This window comes from Centruroides vittatus, unplaced genomic scaffold, assembly GCF_030686945.1.
Source record: "Centruroides vittatus isolate TY-2023 unplaced genomic scaffold, ASM3068694v2 contig_393, whole genome shotgun sequence".
Lineage (NCBI taxonomy): Eukaryota > Metazoa > Arthropoda > Arachnida > Scorpiones > Buthidae > Centruroides > Centruroides vittatus.
Window position 1 is genome coordinate 2038782 of NW_027122209.1, and position 26731 is coordinate 2065512.

Below are 26731 nucleotides of genomic sequence, written 5' to 3' on the forward strand. Positions count from 1 at the left end.
TCAACACGATGCACCAAAATGTTATTTTCCTCAAAAATGTATGATATGATCCTGTTAATAGAATTACATAATGCCACTAACCTATTATTATTATCAGGGCTGTGGAATCAGAGTCGGAGTCTGGAGGAATTTCTGGCCAGAGGAGTCGGAGTCAGAAAAAATGTGTAGACTCCAACTCCAACTCCTGCATTTTAAATTTACTTTAGTTTTTTATTTAAATGAAAGAAAATTTATTATATATTTATAAATTTTTAAAAATCTTTTATATTTTATTATAATTCATTTATTTTAAATACAAAATGCATCAATTTAAATTTATTAAATATGTAGTATTCTCTGTAGTATTTGTGTTTAGTAGTTAAATTATTTTGACCCAATTGAGTTTAAATATTTTTGAATCATTCTTTTATTATCCTTGCTCTAAATAAGTACTCTATTTTACTGAAAGAATCAGACTAATTGATCAGAGTGTATATTTTTCTTTTCTGAACAAGAGGCTGAAGTAGCTAGATTGTACACTTTTTAGTTGTACTAACTCTTCTGGAAGGTGAAATTGAAGTGCAAATGCTGTCGAATATATGTAGATGTAGAATTTTATTGTCCCCTTTTCCTTTTATAGATATTTGTTAAAAATTAATATTTATTTGTATAATAAAATTAATGTAAGTAAAATATTAAAAATATTAACTATAAAAGTATTTGGGTAAATGTCCAGGGCTCTTTTTAGAGTTCAGAGTAGACTAAGCCCCTAAAAGCACCTCTGCTTCCCATAAAATGACTTGGTATTTAGTTTTGCTGGAGTTGGGAGTTGGAGTCGAGTGTTTTTTACCAACTCCGCAGCCCACAGACATCAACATCTGCGAGCAAATTTATTTTACATTTAATTTTTTAGAATACATAAAAATGCGTGGCTTGTAATAAAGAATAAATAAACATCATCTTATTTCATCGGTGCTGCAACAGAGAATGAAATACAAGCATAAGAAACATAGCAACTGTGATAAAAATATATAAATAAAACTTGAAATTAATAGAATATGTAAAAGTTCACATCACACCTTTCACCTTGTGACAGCACACCAGTATGCCATGGCACACCGGTTGCGGAACACTGTTCTAGAGGATGAGAAGTAATTTTACTATAACACCACTTCTCAGAACATATGAAAATACAATTCTTAAATATACATTAGATTAAAAAATTTGCCTAGTTACTAATTTGTATTATATAATATACAAATTACATATAAAATTATTTCCATAAGTTTTTTTTAAATTAAACAAATTATATTAAAAACATGTAATTTAAATAAGTAAAATTAATCTTACCTGGTTTGAGATCATAATGAATAATGGGTGGTTTAATTTCATTCAAATACTTTAATGCATGTACAACCTGCATGATGATACACCTAGCTTCTCTTTCAGGAATGCATTTATGTTGCTTGAGGTAGAAATCTAGGTCATGCCCATCACAATATTCCAATACTGTACAAAAACTGAAAAAATTCAAACAAATTCTTTTCAATTTATATAAATATTTGAAAGAATTATCAGAGTTGTTAGCTTTCTTAATGTAATGTAATATGGCTAGATATGTATATTTAAATTAATCATAATTTAGTTTTCTGTCATAATGGCTATTCTTCCTTTAATACTCTGAGTTTATACTCATTGAAACATAGAAGTCATAGAACTTCAGGAATCAAAAAAAGTGGTAATAACAGGATTCTCTCTAAGTAAATTCAATTATTTACATAAAATTTAGAAAAATCCTTTCTGTTATCTGAAATTTCTTCCACACCCAAACTTAACAATCTTTCTATTTCAAGAACTATATTTTGGACATTGCTTAGTTAGAATGGTGAAGTATGCATGAAAATTAAATTTAAGTATTGCAATTAGCTTGTTACTTTTGTTGCATAGGATCACCAGCTACCGACCCATTATCATCATTTGCATTTGTCCTTCATTGCAGTTTTAATTTTCGGTAAATAAAACCAAATTGATCATAACTTTTCATTAAAAGCTATATATTAAATATTTTCAAGCATAAAGGTCTACTCCATGATTATACCAATATCCAAAAACATTAGTAAACATTTTTTAAAGTTAAATAATTTCAATCTCCTAAATAAAAATAGCATGAAGTCTTCCATATATAAATGGGGTAGATATCTGAATAATACTATTTGTTTTTCTTTTTAGTAGAAGTATTACTTAAATGTTCTTGAAAAAATAATTTTTCTCCTACATAAAATAATCCAAATTAAATTATTTATTATAAAGAAGAATATAATCAATATAAAATGAAAACAAAATCAATTTAAAATATTTGAAGAAGAAATTGATTATTCAAATGCTTATATGATTGGAATTTTACAACAGAATTTTAAATGTTAATATTTTTATTAATCCAAGCTATCTTTATGAATAAAATATTTTTCTTTTAAATTATATTTTTTACATTTAAAAATGATTATTATTAAATTGCAGTAAAAAAAAAAATTTGAAAAGCTCAGAAGATAAATATTTTATGTACTGTCTTTAAAATGCAACAATCATCAACAATTTCTGGAAAGTCAAAAGAGTTTAAGATGAAGACCATAAGATAAGAGTTTATAAGATTTCTTTGTTCTTTATCTTTTAATATTTATGAATATTTATTAATATACGTTATTTCAATATTTTAAATAAATATAAATATGCATAATTTTTAAATCTTAATCTAACTTGTATTTAATTATATAGAAAATTAATGTCATACTTACGAATTAGCATCTATTTCAAACACATCAAACAATTTAACAACTCTAGGATGATCCAAAGATTTATGTATATTATATTCCCTTAATGCATGTCTATAAAAAAAATTACAAATATGTAATTTTTTAAATAAATTTAAAAGTTACAAACTACATTACAACATGTTAAGTATTTTATTTGTATAAACGCTAAAGAAATTTGATATAATTTATAATAAAATTATAAAAAAGATACATATAAGTTTAACAATATCATCATATATCACATTTATATTAGATGTATCTAAGTTTAAAAAACATGACAATTTATTAGAAAGCATATTCTAACTGAAAATAACTTAAGATTCTAAAGCAACAATATAATTAGAACAGAACAAAAAAATCATTTGAAGAAGTAAAGATGATTCAAAAACATTTATATCAACATTCAATATTTGTAAGTTTATATATTTCATTTCATTAAGAACAGATTATATCTATTAATTTAATCCCCCAATAGAAGTTTCAGAAGTTTATTTCTCTTCTGTTGAGGAATTTTATTTCTTTTACTAAATTTATTTCCAATCCTCGGTCAAATTCTAGATGCAATAAATTTTTTGAAAACTATCAATGGATTTATCAAAGCATTAAAAAAGAATAATAGACCTCCATTTTGTGCCAAACCTCTCTATACTTTACATATATTTTTTCTTTAACTAATGCTATTATATAACCAGTAAATATATATTAAACTCTCTATTCAAAGTTGTAGATAAAGAAATCCATCTGTACAATGGGAACAAGGGAAATTTGTATAGCAACCTGGTAAGGAATTATTTTTATACAGAGCTATAAAGTTTCTTAGTCTTTGGAGAATAAAGATTTACATTTATAGTAGTATAACAATCATGAAATAATTATGGTATAACATAAAAATCTATAAAATTTCTCATATATTTTCCAAATTTGAAAAAAGTCAACTGAAAAGCAAAATATCAATGCAAACCAAAAAGAAAAATCTCAAAAGTTTGTTTTGTAGACAGCACCATGCAAAAACATGACGTATGCAGTCTGTGCAAAAACTGATTCCAAATGTAATAGGATATGTAAAAAATGTCGAAATTTCATTTATCATATACAAAAATGATTATACACAAGAATTACTACGAAAAGTAATCAGAACTTGTGAAAATATAAGTCAAAAATACTTAAGATAGGACATATACAAAAAGTTTGTGTGTGTTTCTGATCAAAATGAATGTAAATATAAACATGATAATCTTCAATATAATTTGATGGGGTTGTTAAAGGCTCAGTAACTGCAATGATATCAAGTTATCTAGAAACAAGTTTTTAAAACAAACAAAACTATTTTCTAAATTGTATTTATTATACCACTAAGGCAAATATAATAAAATTCTTAAACAGATAAGTTTTTCTTTAGTTATTTTGTCCAATATATTTATTAAATACAACTAAATCAACCATCTGGAATTTATGGTATAGATATGATATAAAATAAAGAAAATTTATAATAATAAAGCAAAGTAAATCAAATTAAGACATTTCACAACAGAAAAGTGATTATTTGGTAATGTCAATGCAAAATATAAACATTAAAGAATAAACTCCAAATGTAAATCTCTAAAAAGAACATTGGTGATAACGTTCATCTTAAACTAAAAATCGATATTATTCTAAGACAGCTAAAATAAATTAGTTTTTCACAAAAAAAAAAAAAAAAAAAAAACAATTCATTATACCAAAGATAAAAACTGCTTAAAAAGAAAATTTTAACTTTGTAATAATAATTTTTGGTCTTTAATTATCAGAAACACTTTACTTACTTTATATAATTGGCTTTTTTATCATCTTTCCAATCTTTATTAAGTTGATGAATTTTACAAGCAACATAACGTTGTTCTTTAAGATCAAATGCCTAAAAATAAACAAAGAAAATTATTTAACACTAAATGAAAACAAAATATGATTAGATAGATAAATTTTAGTACAAATTCCTTTTGTATTAAAATTTTATATGTAATTTTGAAACTATAGCAAATATGGACAAACTGCTTAATGGAACTAATAGAACTACAGATGATTAGACATGCTAACATTTTTAGCCAGTCTTTGAGCACCCTGAAGAAAAAAGTCCAAATATACTAATGTTTTTGTCTAGTTAGCTCTATGTTTTCCATCTTTATTTCAATTAGGTAGTGTGTCAATATTTGGATTAATTTTATGAAATGTTTGTGGTTAAAATTTGTTCATTAAAAAATTTGAGAATAAGCTAAATGATCTAATTAAATTATAAATTTATTTCCATTAAAGTTTTATTTAAACAAGTGTGATCATTGTTACTTTGGAAATATAAAAAAACATTTTTATGACATAGATTTTAAGAATTTTTTAGACTGAAAAGTAAATAAACATATAGAATTTACAATTATAAACATAAAGTCACATTACATAAATGATTTTATTACTACAGTCAAAAAACAACTGTAAAATTTTGTCTCAGTGAGAGAAAACAAAATTTTTAAATCAGCTAAACCGTTGACTCATTAAAATCATGTTTTTTAAATCAAATTTATTTCTGTTTATACTATCATCATGAGAGTGAATAATAAACAAATCTAAAGAACAAGCAAAATCTCAAACTACCCTATAAACATATTGTTCTAAGTAGTGAAGACTGCATACGGCTTAAAGATGAACCACAGGAACCCATCTTGCTGCATACAGATTGTGATTACTTCAGCATAACAAAAATTAAAATGAATTTACTATTATAGAATACCTTTGCTTTATAAAGTTATTAATTAAAATAGATAAAGAAGAAATCAAAGAATAAAAAAAATCTCAGAAGCAGCAATTACCCTTCATAATCCTCCACTCTGGTAACCCTGATTATAGTATAAACTTTATAAAATTAATATGATTGTAAAATTAAAAATTCATTATTGGGCTGCAATTTGAAAAACTGTAGACCTATAAATCCCCACAATCTTTTCTTAATCTCAAGAATGGGGTTAGATAAATGAAATTCAAGACCAGATATGGAAAACTTAGGAGCAGGAGGCCCTGATTAACTATATATGAACTTCCAATGCAAACTGAAAGTTACATTTCAATTCAAAAATTTTCTCCTAAAAAGAGTTAGATAGATGACTGGCACGACTCTATTGCTAACGGAAAAGTATGATGTACAGAGTCAAGACTCTACAGCAGTGGTTCTTAACCTTTTTTATACTCGTGGCCCACCAAATATTTCATAATTTTTTTGTGACCCCCATTTTTTAAATAATAATTTATATTTGTTAAATTATCTAGAATAAATTGATTTTTTTTGCTTTATTTTTTTATATAATAAATGTTAATCATAACTTTATTATTTCATAATCTATTTAAATAATTTTGTTTGACAAAATGGTTCAAATAGTTCTTTACAAATATTAAACATGGCAGGTTTTAATAATTCTTCAGCTGTTGTAAATAGTTTTTTGCTTTAGCAACGTGAAGAGCTGCAATAAATGAAGCTTTTAATAATTCTTTATTTTTAGTAGTTGTCACATTTATGAGCGTCTTTTGATTTTTTAATTCGTCTTTTTTTCTTATAAAAAATCCTGCGTTTTGTTTTTATATTGTTTGTGCCTAAAATTTAAATGCCTCAACAATTTATTTCATTGCTTCATTGGAGGAAACTGCACCGCAAATGACGCATTGTGGTTTTGTAATTCCTTGAACTTCTATGCTTACAAACCCATATTTGATATAATCACAATCGTATTTTCTAACTTTAATGTTACTTAATTTTACACCTTTAGTTTTAGGACTCGTGGTTTTTTCCGTTGCATTTTTCACTGTATCATCATCAAAACTTTCACTAGAGTTTTCTTTACTATATTTTCTTTTTGAAGGTCCCGGTCAGCGATTACTTAAATTAAAAAATTTTTCTAACATTCCTTTCTGTTTTTTGCTCATTTTTATGGGTTAACTATAAATAATTAAAACTAAACACACAATATAAGAAAGAAATGCACTATTATTCGATCCAAAGTCGATGCTAAAACTAAACTAAAACTACAACACCCACAACTTGTCGTAAAGATTTTGTGTATCTTTTGCAAAAATATTTAAATTTCCAAAGCCAACTACTAAGTCTACTACTTTTCCTAATTATTTTTAAAATTCCAAGTATTAATAGTTTCTTAGAATTACTTTGGAATAAAAGAAGTAAATACTGCAGTGTAAGTAGTATATTTGCATTTACTTCTTTTGTACTAACAAAGTTGTTTGTAGGAAGAAATAAGAAATAAATAAAAAAAAAACTAAACAGGAAAACTTTATCTTTCTTATTTCACTTTTCAATATGATATTCGGTTATGCATCAATTTTTTTTTAATGATATTCTGAAGGAAATTTTGCATAATTTGGCAGCACCCCAGCAAACTTCTTATGGACCCCCAGGGGGCCGTGAACCCCCTGTTAAGAATCACTGCTCTACAGTACTGATTTGAAGTGGAGAGCATATATTTTAAATTAAATAAATTAAAAATTGCAGCCCAACATTGTGACATTGTAACAATAAATAACTGCTTGTTATTATTATTTTATAATGTAAGTTGTTTAAGTTTATACAGCTTAGTCACAATTTTCATGGTTGTATTTTACATAATTTTACAATACAAACAATAATAAAACATTATTATATTTAACATTATTAGAAATGTTAAATATAATACTCCTGATATTGATAATATAATTAAGAATCTAACGGAAATGCTTCTAGATTCTGCAATGCCCTTTGTTATAAATAAATCGTTTAATGAGAGAGAATCCCAGAAAAATCCTCACAAAACAATAATTCCATTTTCAAATTGAAAGGAGAGAAATCTAACTATTATCTGATACTGATTATCCAATAATATTAAAATCTTAAAAAGCCTTTCATAGAAGATTAAGTAAATTCACTGACAAATATGTTTATGTATCACAAGCAATTTAGCTTTACAAAAAATATATTTATAAATGATGCAGTAATCCAATACAAATTAATAAAAAATATCACTGATTATTTGGATAAATTGAATATCATAATCTCAGTCTTTATAGATTGGTCAAAGGCTGTTTACAGTGTAGACCTCTCTGTATTAGTCTTGAATATAAATTAGTTACATATGTATGGACTTTAAGTTCTTGTCTTAGGTTTTATCTGAGAAACAGAAACTATTATGCAAAATAGCATAAGGTGTATTTGCAAGTTTCAACGTTCTAAAAGGAGTTCAAGGTTCAGTCCTGGGACTATCCTATTCAATCTGTATATTAACAATTTATTTTAGATAGTTCCAGAAGAAAGTATTTTAATCTACACAGATGACATTGTTATTACTAGTTATGCTAGAAATAACATTTTTAATGTACTGTGAAAATTCATAAAAATACTTGATTAATAATTGTACACTAAAAATAATGATTATTTTGATACACTGCACTAACTTCTTTTTGGTTTTATATTGTACCTGACTGATTGTTGAAAAAAAATTTAAGTGATGATTAAACAACCTTATAGCCTTATAAAAAAGGTAGAAGTTTAACAAAAAAATTTCAGATAAAATTCATTTTTACTTATTTAAATAAGGACTTTTTTAAATAAATGTTTAGAAAAAACAAAGAAAATATTTAAGCATATGGAAAACTGGATAGTCTAAAATAAATATTAAGGTTTAGTTTATTGATTTAAAAAAAGAAAATCATCCTCAAACATAAAACCTGTTGTAACATAACAAGGAAAAATTTAATTTTAATTATTTTATTTCAAATTATATACATTTTTAAGGAAAAAAAATTATTTTCAGAATATAAATGGATTTAAACTTACCTTATGAACTTCACTAAAGCCTCCCTTTCCTAATAATGTTAACAGAAGATACCTTTCATTCAGTACTAAATGATTATTAAATCTAGAAAAAAAAAACCAATAAATTTGTAAAAATAATTTATTAATATATATTTTCATTATATAAATTATTTTTTTCTATTTAATTATTCTTTATATTTTTTATTTAAGCAGCAAGAGCATCTTTTAATTTAAATATTATTCTGAATATTTATGTAATATTTGAAATAATTCCAAAATTAATATGTAATTATAATAATTATAATTATAAATAAAAGTAATATAGTATTTAATATGCTGGCATATAGATCATTCTCAAGATTTTCAGCTCAAAATTTCAGTTTAAACCTAGACAGTATATGCCATGTAAGCTGGCCCCAAATGTACAATAGACCACTAGTAGACTAGAACTAAATTGTGAAAACAGTAGTAGCTCATCATAAAAACATATAATGAAATCACACCAGTAGTGAGATTCAATTGATTCACATCTGTTCAGCAGAATAGTTTCCTGAAACATTTTTAGTTTGGCAAACTGCTTGTTTGTATTATTTATTTATGCAAACTGTTTTGGCCAGATTTGGCAACAATACACTATGCAAAATCTACAATAAGTTAGCTAAAACATCACAGAGTCAATTCTTAACTAGACACACAAATCCACCAAATATACCACAATGCCAACTGTTAGAAAGATTTGATATTTTGTAAAATAGAACAAACAAACAAACAAAAAAAAAAACCAGCAAAAGACATTAGAGTTTTCTCTAAAGTGAAAAAGAGCAGTCACAATGATTAAAAGAAACACTGTTAAAAATCTTACAAAGAGCATTCAAAAGAAACTTTGAAAGGAATGAAACAAACCATTATAATTATTTAAGTCTTAAGTGTATTTTAAAAAGAAACTTTTAAATAAAGTAAAATCTTTCTGATTACATTAGAAATAAAAGTTATTATTCTTTTGAATTTTACAATTTTTATCATTACAGTCCTTATTAATAGCTTACACAAAATAGTATTATTGATACTACCATTACATATGGTAGTAAAACACTGTAATATGCTTTTGCTTATGCTCTACCATTTGCATTAGTGATATACATTTGACACATCAACTGTTAAAAACAATGTATAGCATAGTGTTCATGTGTAATTTTTTTATTACACTCACTGACAAAAAAATATGCACCAAGACCTTATTAGTGCAATTGTAAAGACAATGGTAAATAAGCAATAACAATATCATAGCAAAAGGAACAATTCTAGAATTCAAAGCAACCTTTAATATTTTGTAGTATTTCAACTTGCCTAGAAACATGAAATGACATGATTAAGCATGGAGGCATAACACACCATATGTTATCAGTGTGACATATTTGTCCACAGATGTTGCAACTGCTACTCTAAATTCACACTCAGAGATGGTCAAAATTGATATACCATCTAATCCCACACTTGATGGACAACAACTCTGGAGACCAGGCAATGTGTAACATCATGACACACATTCCTGCAAAATTATAGCTGTGTATGGAACCTTATTAGAAAATGGCTGTTTGCAACTCTGCCATGAAAAGCACCATATGAGAGCACAGGATTTCCTAAATATACTGTCCTGCCAACAATGTCTCTCATACCATCATTAGAAATAACAAACTGTCATATGATATGGCTCTGCAGATTAGCATGCCAGCAGTGGGACAGTGTGCTGCAAAGTAAGTTGTATATGAAAGGCAAATAGTGCTTGAAGTAACAGCAATAGTTAAAGCACTCATCTATAGTCCACCATTCTAACACAATAATCATCTATTTACAAAGAGAACTAGGATTTGTTGTTAAAGATGCATGTTGACAATCCATGCTTCTCTGTCATAGTACCAATGCAAATGAGCCTTTGATGACAGAGTGCTAATGACAGAACATAGTAGCAGTCCAGCCATTGTATACAGATTTTGCAGTAATTAATCAATTCTATCTGAGTGTGTAACATTTTTTGTCATTGAGTGTATATATAATAAAAGCAAATTCCAGATAGTCATTAGATTCAAGATTTAGTTTATATGCATTGATAATTTCAGAAAAAAACTAATAATATATTCAAAATAACAAGCCAAATGACTAAATGCAAAACAACACCTTAATTCATGTGATCAATTTTAAAAATTTGTGCACCAGAAAGACTCCTTCATTACTATAAAATACATTATACATTATTATATGTAAAAAATATAATAAATGTTTTAATTTCACACTTAAAATGTATTATGATTTCATTTACATTAACTTTAGTTAAAATATAACAATACCTCGTAAAACTTGAGCAACAGTTTTTCAGAATTATTATGTAAATAGTCAAAATGAAAAGATTTGGTAGTTAATATCTAATAACCAGTGATTCTAGTATCAAAACATAAGAATCTTATATAATAGAAAGTGTGATGACTAGTAAGTATATTTCAGGAATGAAAAAACATCATTTAAAATAGAACAAATAATCAGATTTAAATGAAAATTAAAAATTAAAGAAAAAATATGTAACTTTTATATTTAAAAATATGACTTTAAAAATATATAAGTTTCTAGAAAAATTTATATATACATACATACAGTGGTGATATTCAGCGGGTTCGCACAGGTTCGGCCGAACCCGTTGTTAAAATTTTCAGTTTTCCGAACGGGTTCGCCCAAACCCATTGGTAAAATTTTCAGTTTCCCGAACCTTGTTAAACACACGTAACATTTCTCAGTGGTTTTGTTTCTTTTAAAAAATATATTAAAGTATACGTATTATACTCTGTAATACTACTAAACTAGAGCCTTATACCCCGTTCGCACCGAGCATTTTAATCTAGATTGTGAGCAAGGTCGGGGACTATGTCTTTGTGCGATCTCTCTTCGACTGTTTCAATCTCGACCGAAACGAGGTTTAATCGTGATCGATTCAAGAGAGTTCTTGAAACTAGATCCAGTCATAAGAGAGATCCCACAATCCCACGCTCGCGAGATAATACAAGATGGCCGTGGAACACATGTCGGGCTATGGACAGCGAAATAAAAAGGATATTGCATTTCGAGAGATGATGACATCTGTCTATTATCAGCAGTACCATTCGTGGTAAAAAATTTCTCTGCCTAAAGAAAAAAAAAAAAAAAGGTCAACAGCACTAATATACTATTGTTACCTGGTCTTCGCCCAGGGCTCGTTACGTTCCAAATACGCCACTGATTATTAGATATTCGCAAGAAAAGGTATTGTATTTATTTCTAGCCAAAACTTCCATTTTGTTTGTCGGTGATTGTCAGGGAAAAATTTTCTGCTAGCGAACCCTTTGTTAAATATTTCGAATATCACCACTGCATACATACATATATATATAAAGCACAGTGCAGATATTATTTAATAGAGTGTAACAAGTTGTCAACATACTCAAAAACAGACAGACAATAATTAAATTCAAATAATTATTAGTTGATAACCAATATATACTGCAAAAAACAAAATAATAATAATTTATAAAATATTACAAAGTAATAATTTATGATTTATGCAAACTCAACAAACATGTTAATAATATGTCAAAGTCTATTGACAACTATAGCATCATATTTTGAAAGAAAAGAAATCTATTTTTAAAAGAAACAGATAATATTAAACAAAAAATAGGAAGACTTAAAAAATATGCAGAAAACAATAACAAACAAATGTAGTTAATGCCATTATGACATAAATACAAAGCTAAAAACAATAATGATTGCATTTACATGTTAAGTGTGTGCTACAACTGTACTGATAATTGTAGCAACAGAATGATGTAAGATGATAGAAATGCAAATTATAAATAATCCTCATGTAGCATATCGCTATTTTAAAATTAAAAATCCACAGTACTTCTTTAGATAACTAAATGTTTACCATACATAAAAAAGGTTTTGTTAGAGAAAAACCTCTTAATTGTTTCATTTGTTTCTATTTTTGAGTACTTTTGCACCTAGTAATCATTTAAGAAGTTTATGATGTCATAATGTAGTCATCATATTTAAAAACTTCCATGCAAAATTTTATTTTAGATTAATTTTACAACTGTTCTATTATATTCTATATTTGTATACTTATAAATAATATAGTAACAGAATTATAGTTATATTTATTATTTATTTACAGTTATATGTTAAATAGATTTTATAATGTTCTAAACTATAGTCCATTTTCAAGAATTTTACATAACTGGAACTGGCCTAAAAAGGTTGAAAATGTTTTTAAATATAATAAAAAGTTGTAAATTGCTAATTTTATAATGTGATGCCAAGAATTTTACAAAATTTTATTTCTGAAGATATCACAATTTACTGATGTCTTCTTAAAAATTATCTGTAGCAGCTTGAAACAATAAATGATAAGCAAACATAATTAATACAGTTGATGCATTGATCTAGAAAAATAATTCTATTCTGTATATGTGGATATCCAATTCACACATACAGGAATACCTTGCTTAGTGCAACTTCATTTAGTATGGAATTCACTACATTGTAGTTTATAATATGTGCTAGAGGATTCAATTAATACACAATGATTCCCTACAATACAGTCACTGTCAACCTAATATGTATAAGAGAACTTTATTAAAATTTATTTTTAAAATTATAGTAATAAGTAGCATAAATGTAAGTAAATGATAAAAAGCAGATTAAGATCATTTTAAATGCATTAATAACTTTCAATAAAATCTGCACATCATTTTGGAAGTGTAGAAAAATTTGTAGTTGTACTTTCAGTGATTAAAAGTTTTTAAACAAGAAAATATTGTATTATACACTGCTGGTGACAATGCTGCCAATTTAAATTGAGAATTGGCAAAATAATTAGCAGCACTCAGTCTAACACTCATCCCCAATTATATTATCCATTATCTGTTGGTGCCACAGGATTTGGACTTTTTTGTACATATCTTTAAAAAAGGTCCATATCTGGAATAATTTTGAATAATGACCCATATTAAGAAGTTTGCATTTACACAAAATAGCATTAGAAAACACAATTCAGTACTACTAAGAGCTTCATACAGAAAAGGGAAGGTAATTTCAAACAAAATTTGATTAATATTTCCTTTAATTATATTATTTAAAAAATTTGATTGCAAAATAAATTAATAAAAAGTTAGATTTAATAGCATCTTTTCATTTCTTTCCCTTGTAGTTTTTTTAAGTATTTTATGAATTATTATTAAGTCATTTCTAATTATCTTTTAAGTAAAAATATCCCTTTTCAAAAGAATTACCATTTTTCTATTATACACATTCTCTGATTTGTACCGATTCAGTTAATATGGCAATTTTCTAGAATGCATCATTTGTACTAACTGGTGTACTTCTGTGATTTTTAAAAAATATTTACAAAATATTAATAAGCAAAAATTTTATTATTAAATAATCTATATATTAAAATGTAATAAACTGGAATTTTTTCACACAGACACAATTTTATTAAATGAAATAAAAAACAGAACTAATTTTTAGCAAGATTATGAAGCAGAATATAGCAAAACAGACACTAAAAAAATCATGCTGTAGTGAATATATATATATATATTTTTTTATAACATTTGAAAATTAAAGAGGTTTTAAAAAGTTGTTATAATAAAATATTTGTTGATTTAAGACTTTTCTAAAGACATATACTGAAATAATACTCAATCATAGATATATTTACAGTTTTTAAATGTTATATTCTGAAAATTTGAGGGATATTATCTGAAGATTTTTTCCAAAGCTCTTTTGTATTTTTACTATCTCAACTGAAAAATCCTTAATTACAAGTTATTGCCAAATGTGAAATATAACAGGTACAACACAAATTTTTGCCACATTTCAGGAAAAATACAATTATTGCACAAGTAAAAGCAATAAATATATAAATATATGTAAACAAACAGGCCAAAAGATTATTATGATCAAATCATGTAATATTACCTAAAAACAATAAGTACCATATTTTTGTGCATATAATCCACAACCTGACTGCCATATATCTGTGACAGCATATAACAAGAGAGAACTGTTAAAACAAAATTAAAACTGCTGCTTAACTTGTCCCACTATATACCTCATGCCTATGAAGCATCCATTGCATCACAGGAGTGAATTTCTTAATTGCAATTTAAAATTGGTATATATCCCATCTCATTGCATAACCCACTCCCATTTAACTTGTCTTTTAAACACACACACACAAAAATATGGAATAATGAATATACAAGAGCATCCAAAAAGTTCCCAGAAAATGAAAATAAAACGTCAGAAAACTGAATTTAGTGTTTTATTTTTCAACATATGTTCCATTTAAGTTAAAACATTTTTCCATATGGGTTGCAACCCCCCCTAAGCCCTTCTGGTAAAATCAGTGCTCTTTGATTTGATAAAATGTCTCACTTGATCTATTGACTGCCAGTGAATGGCTTTAATGTCATTTTTTAAATTTCAGAATTAAAACAAGTTTGATGGGACTAGATGCAAATACCTGATAAAACAAGTATCAACAAGTTTACACTTACATCAATTAATTGTAAATACAGCATTCAGTTTATGATTAATAACCATTTTCCAGGAATTTTTTTGAATACCTATATATATATATATATATCTGTTCATATTTATAAAAAATTTAAATTGATTTTATTCAATAATTAAAAACCAAACTATTTTCTATTATCATCATAACAAATATAATATTTGTACTGAAAATGTTTACCTAGATTGATCTTCGTTATGAATTCTTTTAAGCTCACGAATGTGGAGATTTCGTTCTCTTTCTAGTTTTTCAAGTTCTATCTGTAAATCAGTATCCTCTTTCTTTAAGGAAGCTTGTCTTAATTTTAAAATTTCTTCCTGCTCATAATATTCTAGCCAGCTTAATCTTAAAAGAAAACAACTCCTGAAATTAATTTTTGAAAATACATATAATATAGCACCCTCATAACTGTGACAATTTAATAAAAAGTGTAAATAAAAAAATAAAATCAATATTTATTGTTTAACTAAAATACATACTCTTTTGGAGGATCTGGTTTAGCAAAATCACCATTGGTTAATCCCAATGAAGTTGCACTACCATTATTTCCTCTACCCTTTTGCGTACCAGCACTTGGTTTCTTTTTGCATAGCAGCTTTCGTTGCCTTTCTATTTCTTCTCTTTCTGATGCAATCTGTTCTTGTTTTCTAGAAAAAATAGTACAAAATTTAATTTCATAATCAATTTAACTCTTTTTGTTCCTTAATCAAAAACTTTCTTCATCAATAATGTAAATTCAAAAGTAATTCAACCTTTCCTAATTTTGAAACAAATCTATGGGTGCATTTACTTCTGAGTTAGCAGTGCTAATTCTGAACACCGGAAGTGACGTCATTAGCACGTGTATTCATGTTTGCTTGTCAGGTTCGAAAGTAAACGTGAACGCTAATAGGAAATATGGCGGTTTCCTGCAAATAATATTGTCAAAGCTGCTATTTTAAATGTTGCATTACAGATAGAACTACTTGATTCCGAATCAGACGAGGATGATCTTATTGTGGATATAATAGTAGAAAAAATGAAAGAAGAAAAAAGAAAAATAAAGTCAAATAAAAAAGATAGAAACTTTTATTGAAGAGACTGTACCTTTTTATAATCCAACCGATTTTAAACAGCACCTTAGACTTACAAGAGAATCTTTTGAAAGTCTCCTTTAAAAAAATAAACCCAATTTTAGACACGGAAAAATTACTTCCTCTGGAAGACGATCTGTCTATCCTCAAAAGCAGCTTTTTATGCTGCCTTTGGGCATTGGCAAATCAAGAATCATTCAGGTTTGTTTATACGAAGCAATATATAATACATATTTAATGCTATTGTTTTACCCAGTGAGTGGATGTGACATTGCTCTTTTATGATGTAACTAAACAGAGTTTAAAATCAACAAATAATTGATATTAAATACAAAACTTTTTTTTTCTTTCTTTTCTCTAAGGGTATTGGTGATCGTTTTAATATGTCTAGACAGACTGCGTGGAATATTTTAAATAAGGTTGTTAATTCTCTTAGTGTTAAATGAAAATGAAAAAAATAATCTCTTGGCTATCACAGGGCAGGATGATGTAAGAATAATGGAATTTTATACCCAATATGATTTTCCTGAAATTAGAGGCTCTATTGATGAAATGCATATGGCCATTAAGACATCAACTGAAGCAGCAGCTTACTTCAGTAGAAATAAGTATTACTCTGTCATCATATAAGTTTAGTTTGTAACGAGAAAATGGTATTCAAATATTCAAATGATGCAATTTCTTGAGAAGTCATTTCTCATATGTAAGTAAAAATTCATTCGAGTATACGAACTTATGTAGTTTTGGATTATTATTAATGCTGTTCATTTCTTTACGATTTATTTAATGCTCTGAACATAACATTTCTGAAGATTTCAAATGCGTATAACGTGAACTTAACTTTTAATCATAAACAACTAGTCAAACTTAAATTTTTTCACATCTGTTTATGAAAAAAAGCTATTGAACCTTACAATAAAAAAAAGAAGATCATTGTAAACATTTTATACAACAAATAATTGAAATTTACCAATAAAAATACTTTCTGCCGTTTATTTTTCCAAAAAGAATTCCATTTTCATTACTTTGTACAGAAAGTAATTTTTTCATGGGAGCAGCCATATTGAATTATCACAAAGCTCTACAACGAACAAGCTAGCATTCCGAGCTTACCAATTTTGCTAAACATGACGTCACATAGTTCTAAAGTAAACACCAATGAGCGTGGTGCTCAGACGAAAGTATACAGGCTGAGCGTGCTGACAGTGAAATTAGCTCAGAAGTAAATGCACCCTATATAAAAAGTTGACTCTAATTTCAAATTAAATAATTTCTTTACATGACCAGGGACACTAAGTTATTTTATTGTTATTAAATATAAAACATTATATAAATATTTATGTTTAAAGACAGAAAATACAAAACATTTTTACATCAAATTCAATTAATATTGAAAAATAATTTTAGGTGTTAACAGATATGAATTTCTTCATTAATTATGAAAAAAAATTATTTATGAAAAATTAATCTTATAATTTTAATCTTATTTTATTTAAATAAGATCTACAAATATTATACAATGTTATAATGAGCATTTGTAAGGAAACAAAAATGAGAAAGACAAAATATTTTAAATAAGATGTTATTCAGTGAAAATATAATAAACATTTTTAATAAAGAATACTTGTAAGATTACTACAAGTGACACAGTTAACAATGAGCTTACATTACAAACTATTCACTGTACTGTAATTTTTCTCTTTTGTTAATTATTTTTTTTTATATAATAGTACTTTTTAAGTTATAAAATTTTTACTTTTGCATATTTTATTAAATCAAAAATTTTTTTACATTTAAATAATATCAAATGTTTTCACTTGTAGTTTCACTTTTCTACACTTTAATAGTAATGGCAATCCTAACAGAAGCTTAAGCTTCCACCAGCATTACTGCATCATTTACTTGAATTACAAAGCTCTCTCATATATAAAACAAAAGACAACTGTCTTTTACTGTTACTTCAATAAAGACAAAATGATACTAAAAAGCAAGCATTTTCAGTAAATAACTCAATCATCATCAGGCTATATACATATATATACATATACAGAGTGTCCCAAAAGATGTACTCACTCTTTGATAGATGATTAATAATATGTTTTTTTTAATTTAGTAATAGGTTTTAAATTAATGTATTTATTTATTTGTTTATTGATTTAACTTCTTAGGACTGTGTGTTTGTCAAGACACGTCTATTTACAAAAAAATATTTATATATTTGACAATCAAAGAGTGAGTACATCTTTTTGGGACACCCTGTATATATAAACATATCAATAGAACATAAATAATTTTAAAATGAAATTTGTTTCTATCATTATTTATCTATGATTCTTTTTTATCTATTGTAACTCTTTGTGTATATCACTCTACTCTTTTATATTCTCTCAACTTGACAATATGGTAATTTCAAGAGAATTATTATTATCATTATTATTAATATTAATGAAATATTTGCAGAAAAAACTTACTTAATTAACTCCGTGAATGCATAGCCATCAACCCAATTTTCCACAAAAGAAGCTCCCTGCCGTTGTGTTATGAATTGACCTAACCTTAGCCGATTTTGCATACATTTTTGTCTCGCTGCTTTTTTTTCCATCGTTGACTGAAAAAGATAAACAAAATTAAAATATGACAATAATTATAAACACTCCAAAAATATTAAATAAAGCATAAAAAACTGCTTTATTGGAGTACAAATACAAATTAAATAGCATATTTCTAAGTGCTTGAAAAGTTCTTCAGTCCATCAACAGGAAAAAACATAATCAAATTTTATAGATAAAAGGAAAAAAGTCAAATTATAATAAATATTCTGCAACATTTTAAATTCAAAAAGAAAAATTAAATTTCATCTGGTATCAACACTATGCAAACACCACAATCAAAATTCGTTCCTTTAAATTTTTCTCTATTTTAACAATCTGCTGTTTTCCAGAAATTCTAACTGCATTACAGTAATACAAAGACCAAATATATCTGCCTTCTCAAGGAATTTTAATACTTTAATTAACTGTTTACTTTAATCTTTTTAAAAACCAACAAAGTGAATCAACTTATTTTCAAATATTAGTCATTAACTATTCTGAACAAAGCAAAGTGGTAGCATATGTTACCTTATTCTCATTGTTTTCACAAATTACAAAGGTCATTCTAAAAGTAAAGAATGTTTGTTTCTCTAGATATTTTTATTTAAGATAATGAAACAAAACTTATTTTACAACACATGAAATCTTAGCTATTTTTCTACGTAGTCACCATACAAATTTAAACATTTGTCAAAGCATATCACAACCTTTTCTATGCCTTTTGCACACTTAGTTACTGCCAAGTTCTTGAACCAGTCATTAACGGGTTCTTTCAACAATTCCTGCCGTTTGTTTTGAATGGCACAGCGTAGTCGGTGAAAATTTACAGACAGATATACCTCTGTTATCTGTCTGTAAATTTTGATAGGGCGGACTTTTTTCACATTCAAAAACTGTACTACACTACAAACCTCACGCTTCACGGGATCTTTAATTTTGTCACACATTTCAAAGTTACACTATAAACAGTAAATGATCATTGCAGCTCGCTGTTAGCATCAGACTGGCGTGAAAAAACGGAAGGTCCGTGACGTGGCAGTGGGGGGTGGTGGGAGAAACTGCATGGCTCCTCAGATCAAAACGTTCTTTTCTTTTAGAATGACCCTCGTATATTCATTGCTTGTTCTCAACAATTCATTTGATTTCTTGAAAGTTCTAGATTCTTAAAAGTAATTGATTCTATCTCTAGTTAATTCTATCAAAGACTAATACTTAACAGATAGATTTTGTGTCCTTATATCCTTTGTTTCTCTGACAAGGCTCAAAATTATTCTCAGAATACAACTTTGTCAAGCTTTTTGATAACCATCATACCTGGAACCAATATTGTTTATTTGTCTACAAGTGAAATCTTAATTTTCTGCTTTATCCAGGTTAGGTTCTTTGTAACCAAAAATGTCTTATTCTGCATTTGACAAGTTTCTGGCTTATAATAAAATTTAATACAGAAAATCACTCTTTTTCCAAAGAATTTTTTCCATTTAGGCAGATTTCTGATATATTCAGGTTCTATTTTCTGTCTAAAATTTTTACTGTATTTTTATGTCGTATGACAGATGCATTAAATTCATCAAAATCATTGATGAAATTAATGCATCAATGATCATTAGATGTTAAATTCATTAAAAGTGAAGGTGCATAAAGTATTGTTCTCATTAATAAAAAATGTATACAATTTATATTACTAAACAGATGACAGTTAATTAAATTACCTTTTCAATTAAAAGTTGTTTAGTAACATCTAAACACTTAGCTAGTTGTTCTTTTTGCTTTTCTATTAATTTTTGTTGAGCTTGAATCTGACGTTTTAATTCTTCACTAGCCTGCAATAGGAACAAACCTCTTAAAATTAGTAAATTATCCTGAGATTATTAAACAAAAAATAAATGTATATGATAATTAGTAAATAGTATTTTCCTCAAAAGTTACCATAAATCACATTTTATAAACAATTATATTTAATTACTACAGTTTTTTTTAACAAGAATAATTTATCACTTAGGTATAGAACATTTATAGATATTTTTGTCAACATATAGTATTTATGTCAACAATTTTGTGAGCATAATTTTATAATTGACTTGCATTTAAATTCTTGCCAGATTATAAAAGCAAGACAGATAAGACAGTATAAAATAAAGAACTATGGCACAGGAAATTAGATTTAAATGAAAAAAGTATGAAAGAAATTAAGTCATGACAATAGATATTGATTTCGAAGCAAATAATATTGATTAAAATCTTTGCATTGATAATGTCAAAACTAAACAAGTAGTTAACTCAGTCAAGAAAAGATAAAAATCTAAATATATAGACGAAGTTTTGAAGTTGATGTACAGTGTCTTGTGTGGTTCAATAGAAGTGAAAGCAATGAGTATGTAATGCTTAATTAGCTGTTACATATATAATTTTTTTTTTTTTTTAAATTAATAAATTTCCTACACTCCTCAAAAGTGAAATTGCAACACCATTCTTGCAATGTGCATACACACATCCACATTGCAAGACTGGTAGATTTGATAGAGATATGCAACAGATATTTGTTTATTCAGTAATGAGTATGGCTCCCCATGGACAGCTATGTAGGCCACTATACGATGAGGCACAATATCAATGAGGTAATTAATAGTTGCCTGAGTTATGTCAGGCAACTATTCAATTCACTATGGCAGTTATGCCAAGTTATGTCCCCTGTGGCATTTATACTGTCTATGGTATGTGATGGTGGTTCCCAGTGCACCTCACATCAGATGACATCCCACAAATGTTTGATGGGAGAGAGATCTAGTGAGGCTGCTGACCAGGGAAGGAAATAAATTCCATTCAGGCTAGTGAGAGTTTGTGTGTGACATGCAGTTGGGCATTGCCTTGCTGGAACACTGTGTAGGATGTGGCCTGCACCAGTGACCAAACCACAAGCCCCACAATTCATGTGATGTACTAGTCTGCTTTCAGAGTACTGGAAATATGCATCAGGACTGTCTGCTGATCAACCGGTTGTGCTTATGCGGTACTGGGCTTGTACCTTAGTATGGCAATAAAGAACTTGAACTTGAACTTGTCTGCTGATCAAACATAATGCCTCCCAAGATGATGATGCCAAGTGTGTCAAAACTATATGTGTCAGCTCTTCACCAATCCACATCCATCATTCATCCAAAATAGAAGCTGGATTCATCTGTAAACAATATGTGGTGCCATTCAATAGTCCAGTTGTGATGACAATGACACTATGCAGGTGTACAGTCCTGTGTCAAGTGATTAATGGTAACCCCACTGCTGGTTGCCATGCATGCATCCCAACTTCATGCAACTTGATACAAATAGTTTAGGTGAACACAGATGCACCTATTGACAACAACAGGCAGCTTCAAATGTCACATGCTGAGGCAAACAAATCCTGATGAGCTGTTTGGCAAATCTGCAAGTCTGTGTGCTGTCGTGCACCAGTACAATCCCCTCCCTCTTCAGTGTGTTTGCAGGCGTTCCTGTGTCCCATCATGTCACACATAGCTAGATGGTACTCACTTTGTGCCCAACACATGGAAACTGTGTGCATTAACAAACTGAGGTTGTGCAGCTCCAGGATATGGTCTCATTCCCCAGCCATTACCTGGTGATATTCAGCTCACTGTCATCTCCAAAGCATTTTCTATGATTCTTTGAAAGTTCAAAGCTGCAAATCATGCTGATAGCATTTATGACCAAAGCTATCTGTTGATTGTTATAGCCTGAAACTGGATACCACATGACCCAATGTGTATGCAAACACTTGCATATCTCTGTCACTGCCACCGATCCAGCAACTTGCATGTGGCTATGTGTATTCCTTTGTGGTGTTGCAATTTCACTTTTAAAGAGTATAAAACAAAAATTTTAAAGAAAAGATACTGCAAAACTGAATGAGATTACAATAAAGCACCAACTATCACCTATAATCCAGTTGAAATGAACAAATTTATTATAAGAACAACATTTTCAACTGCCACCTTCAGGTTATGGAATATGATAGTTGGTGCTTTTATTTTAAAGTTTTATAAATTTTAAATTTGTGCAGAAAATCAAAATAACAAAACTATTAAAATACTTAAGACAGACAATGTAGAAAAATATCCAGACAAAAATCTGAAAAAATTTCTTATCAGAATGGTATTAAACATGAAACTACTAACAAATATGTTAGTGAAAAAAATACTAATTGTAATTCTACTAGAAGATGAGCAGAAAGATTAGATCTTTTAAATGAGATCTGTTGTAAAATAATTAATAATTATACTCAAATATATTTGTAATTAGTAAATCATATTTTAGTATCCTTAAGTAGTTTTAAAATATTTTTATATTTGTAAAAATGTCTCAAAATTATTATTAGCTTACCCTTTGTAACTCATCTATTCTATTATCTCTCATTTCTAAATCCAATGCTGACTTATTTTCTAACTCTTTGATTTTATTTATAGTTAAGTCGGTTTGAATTTGCCGACTTGTAACTTGAACCATGGGTCGCTGTAATGGTGCAATAAGACTATATTCTAAACCACTGTTGATGGAAGCAGGAATAGGAGAACCAAGGGGATTTCCTTGTGGTGACTGAGGATACTATAAATTAATAAGTCAATAATTTTAATCAAATATATGCAATTGTGTATCTTAAATCCTACAATCTAATGAAATATTTTATATACAAAATTCTGTAAAACTTTTACATTTTCAATTTAAACATAATTTATTACTTAATTCTACAATACAACGTCGTGCATTTAACTGTCTTTTCATGTTTTTATTTCATATGTATTATTGGTGATTGAGAATTCTCCAATATATTTATTATATATTTACAGATTTAAAATTTAGACCATCTGAATTAGTCTGTATTATACTGTGTATATTTCATTTTCATATTTGAAAATCATTAATTTTTTTGTCTGTTTCTTCATAATCTATATTGTGAAAGATCTATTTAAAAAGAAAGGCATTTACATTTACTAAAGGATTAGAAGGCCTCCACCAAAAAGGATAGCCTTGGAAAATGAAAGATTAAGAGTTATAGTAGAAGTGAGAAGAGTAAAGAGAATAGAAAGGTAGATAGGAAAGTGTGAAATATGACATCTCAGAGCACCTGCCAAGTGCCATTTATTAAATACAAACAAGTACAAATAGCCAAAATACTCTGGTATACAGAATAACTGCCTTCGTATTGAGGCAGTAAGACCTCCATTACGGTTGACTTGCCTTGGAGTTCAATAAACATATACGTGCGAATGTACAACCCGATTGCAGAAAAGACAAACAAATCCTCCATGCCTTGGGAGGGAACGAAAGAGAACAACCGGATGTACAAAAAACAGCCCGAAACCAGGCGAACTGACCCTTAACAATACCGTGATGCACAGACAATATTAGGGGCAGCCAGAGACACACAGTCCCAGAGCAAACTTTCACAGATGCCAAGCCCGAGTTGATTGATACCAGGAGGGTCGGTTACCTGGTGGACTTCAAGATGTCTGTTGCCCTGATGAAGCTTTCGAATTTGTATTTTTTATTTATTTTATTTTACTTTACTTGAATACATGTATTTTAATTAGTTCAATTTAACATTTTTATATATATTTGTTATTTAAACAAATTGTTTGAACAGATATGAAAATTTAAAAAATTTGAATTTCTTTTCACATAATTGTTTGAACCTGGAATCAATACAAAAAACATTCCAGAAAAATTCAAAGTACCTGACGATGGCCTGTAGATCAGGTTGAAAACGTTTGTAAGACAATAAATATTGGTTCTCAAAAGCATAAGGTGTGTGTGTGTGTGTCAAAGCATTCATTTAAGTTTATCTGTCCTTAATATTAAATACTTATTTTTTCCAAATAATATTAAATAATTTGAAAACAATTCCTCTGAATATAATCTCTGAAACTCTTTTATTTTAATACATTTGTCAGTAATCCAACATTCTTATATTAATTATTATTATTATTATTTTTTAAATAAAAAAACTACTTGTTTCAAACTAAATTAATAATTTAAAGAAACTATCATACCTTGAAATAGTCATTGATTTTTTTTGTCGGTTCTGCTCTGGGTTGATTTTTCACTAATATTAAAATAATATAAAGTAAGTAGATGATATTAAAAATAAAGTTAATATTAAAACAAAAATTACTATTTTATTAATATTTATTTAATAAATATTCATTTATTCATGTTATTTAACTCATAGCCATTCAACAGTAATAACTATCCTGTATGTAAAAATAATAAGGCAGACAATAATAGTAAGTAAAAAGTGATTTCATATTATCTCATATATGTATAATCCAGAAAAGTTTACAAGCAAGCAAACTAAATTCAGTTGATATTACAATCCAAAAATATTTTTTTAATCTAGCAGAACAAACATCTTCAGATTCTAATTTCAGAACACAAACTATATGGAATGTCAAGTGGCATTTGTGATTTATGTAGTTGACTGTTATGGTATGTTTGTAAATCACAATGTTTTCTATCTATCTGCTAATCACAGGATCCTCAATGGGTCTGATTATACCAGCCTCATCTCATGTCCTCTTGCAATACAAATGCAGAAAGTACTCTGTACATATCCAGACACTTCAGAACAAGATTCAAAAAACAGTATGATGCCATGAAGAAATGCAACACTATGGCACTCTACACTTGCAATATAGGAAGATCCTAATATTAGCAAGCAAAAGAAATCATTGAGATTTATAAATATAATACAGCAGGTAGCTGCATAAATCATCATAACGTTAATGAATTATCGAATGCATGGACGATGTATTGTGAACATGTAAGATCCCCAACAATGACCATTTTTATTTCATATTTGAATATTAAAAACTATCATTATTTACTTCAAATATTTTTTCTATACTTTATTTACATTTGTAGTACTGCACATTTACTAGTTTACTTGTCAGTTAATTTTGTGTTCTGTATTATTACATTTAAATATTAAATTGAATCAATTGAATAAGGAAAAGCATTGCCATGTGATATTCCAGAAAGTAACATTCCATATAGTTTATGTTCTAAAGTTAAAACCTGAAGATGATTGATAAAAAATTAGGCAAATGTATTTATATTATTCTGCTGGATTAAAAAAAAAATTCTTGGATTGTAATATATATACACTGTATTTTCACAAATTGACTATCATGCCAGTTAAACTGGGACTAAAAGATATAATTATTCAGATCTAACAAAACCAGTTATTAAAAAATGTTAAAGAAAACATCCTTTTGGGTATCATTATTTATTTCAATAAGAAAAATATGATCAAGTCTTATGTAAAAATCAGATTACATAAAACCACAAATATTCTATTTTCTTTTTTAGATTTCAAATTATAATTTACTCCCATTGCTAATGGAAATTATAAATATAATTTTAATAAATAATTAAATGTAGCAAAATTTTTAAAATAGTCATAATTATTTTAATAAAACATATTGACAATTAATTAAGAACCAGAATACCTGTTCCGTCTTCTTTCCGTTTTCTTTTCCTATGCTGCGTATTTTTTTCTGGAGTCTGAAAAAAATTACCAAACTTTTGTAAAATATTTTATTTGTGTAATTCTCTTTTACATTACATTATTATAAATAAGATTTGACTATATTAAAATAATTTAGTACTTTTAACTTTAAGTGTCCTCTAATTGTTACTTAAAAAATCATGTATTTGTCTAAATTTTAGTCATAATTTTTTCATCTGTTAATTTCCATTTGTAATTTCAGACAAATTATCTTTTACAATTGAAATAATGATATTATGAATGTTAAATTTCTCAAGTGATTCATTAGGTAGTTATTTTCTGAATAATCTCC

At 27.4% G+C, this 26731-nt stretch overlaps 1 protein-coding gene across 5 annotated transcripts in view; it reads right to left on the reverse strand.

The window, feature by feature from the left end:
- Positions 1-26731, reverse strand: part of Tlk (Tousled-like kinase) — a 179509-nt gene that overhangs the window by 19350 nt on the left and 133428 nt on the right. For 4 of the 5 annotated variants that reach the window (XM_067271301.1, XM_067271299.1, XM_067271300.1 and 1 more), the window contains 11 exons: positions 26381-26435; positions 24923-24975; positions 23256-23477; positions 20591-20701; positions 18759-18895; positions 15694-15861; positions 15395-15577; positions 8629-8710; positions 4592-4683; positions 2772-2861; positions 1330-1499 (listed from right to left, as the gene is read on the reverse strand). In XM_067271301.1, coding sequence (XP_067127402.1) covers positions 1330-1499; positions 2772-2861; positions 4592-4683; positions 8629-8710; positions 15395-15577; positions 15694-15861; positions 18759-18895; positions 20591-20701; positions 23256-23477; positions 24923-24975; positions 26381-26435 — 1363 coding nt within the window. The remainder of the gene's footprint in view (positions 1-1329; positions 1500-2771; positions 2862-4591; positions 4684-8628; positions 8711-15394; positions 15578-15693; positions 15862-18758; positions 18896-20590; positions 20702-23255; positions 23478-24922; positions 24976-26380; positions 26436-26731) is intronic. The other variant, XM_067271298.1, reaches the window with a different exon arrangement.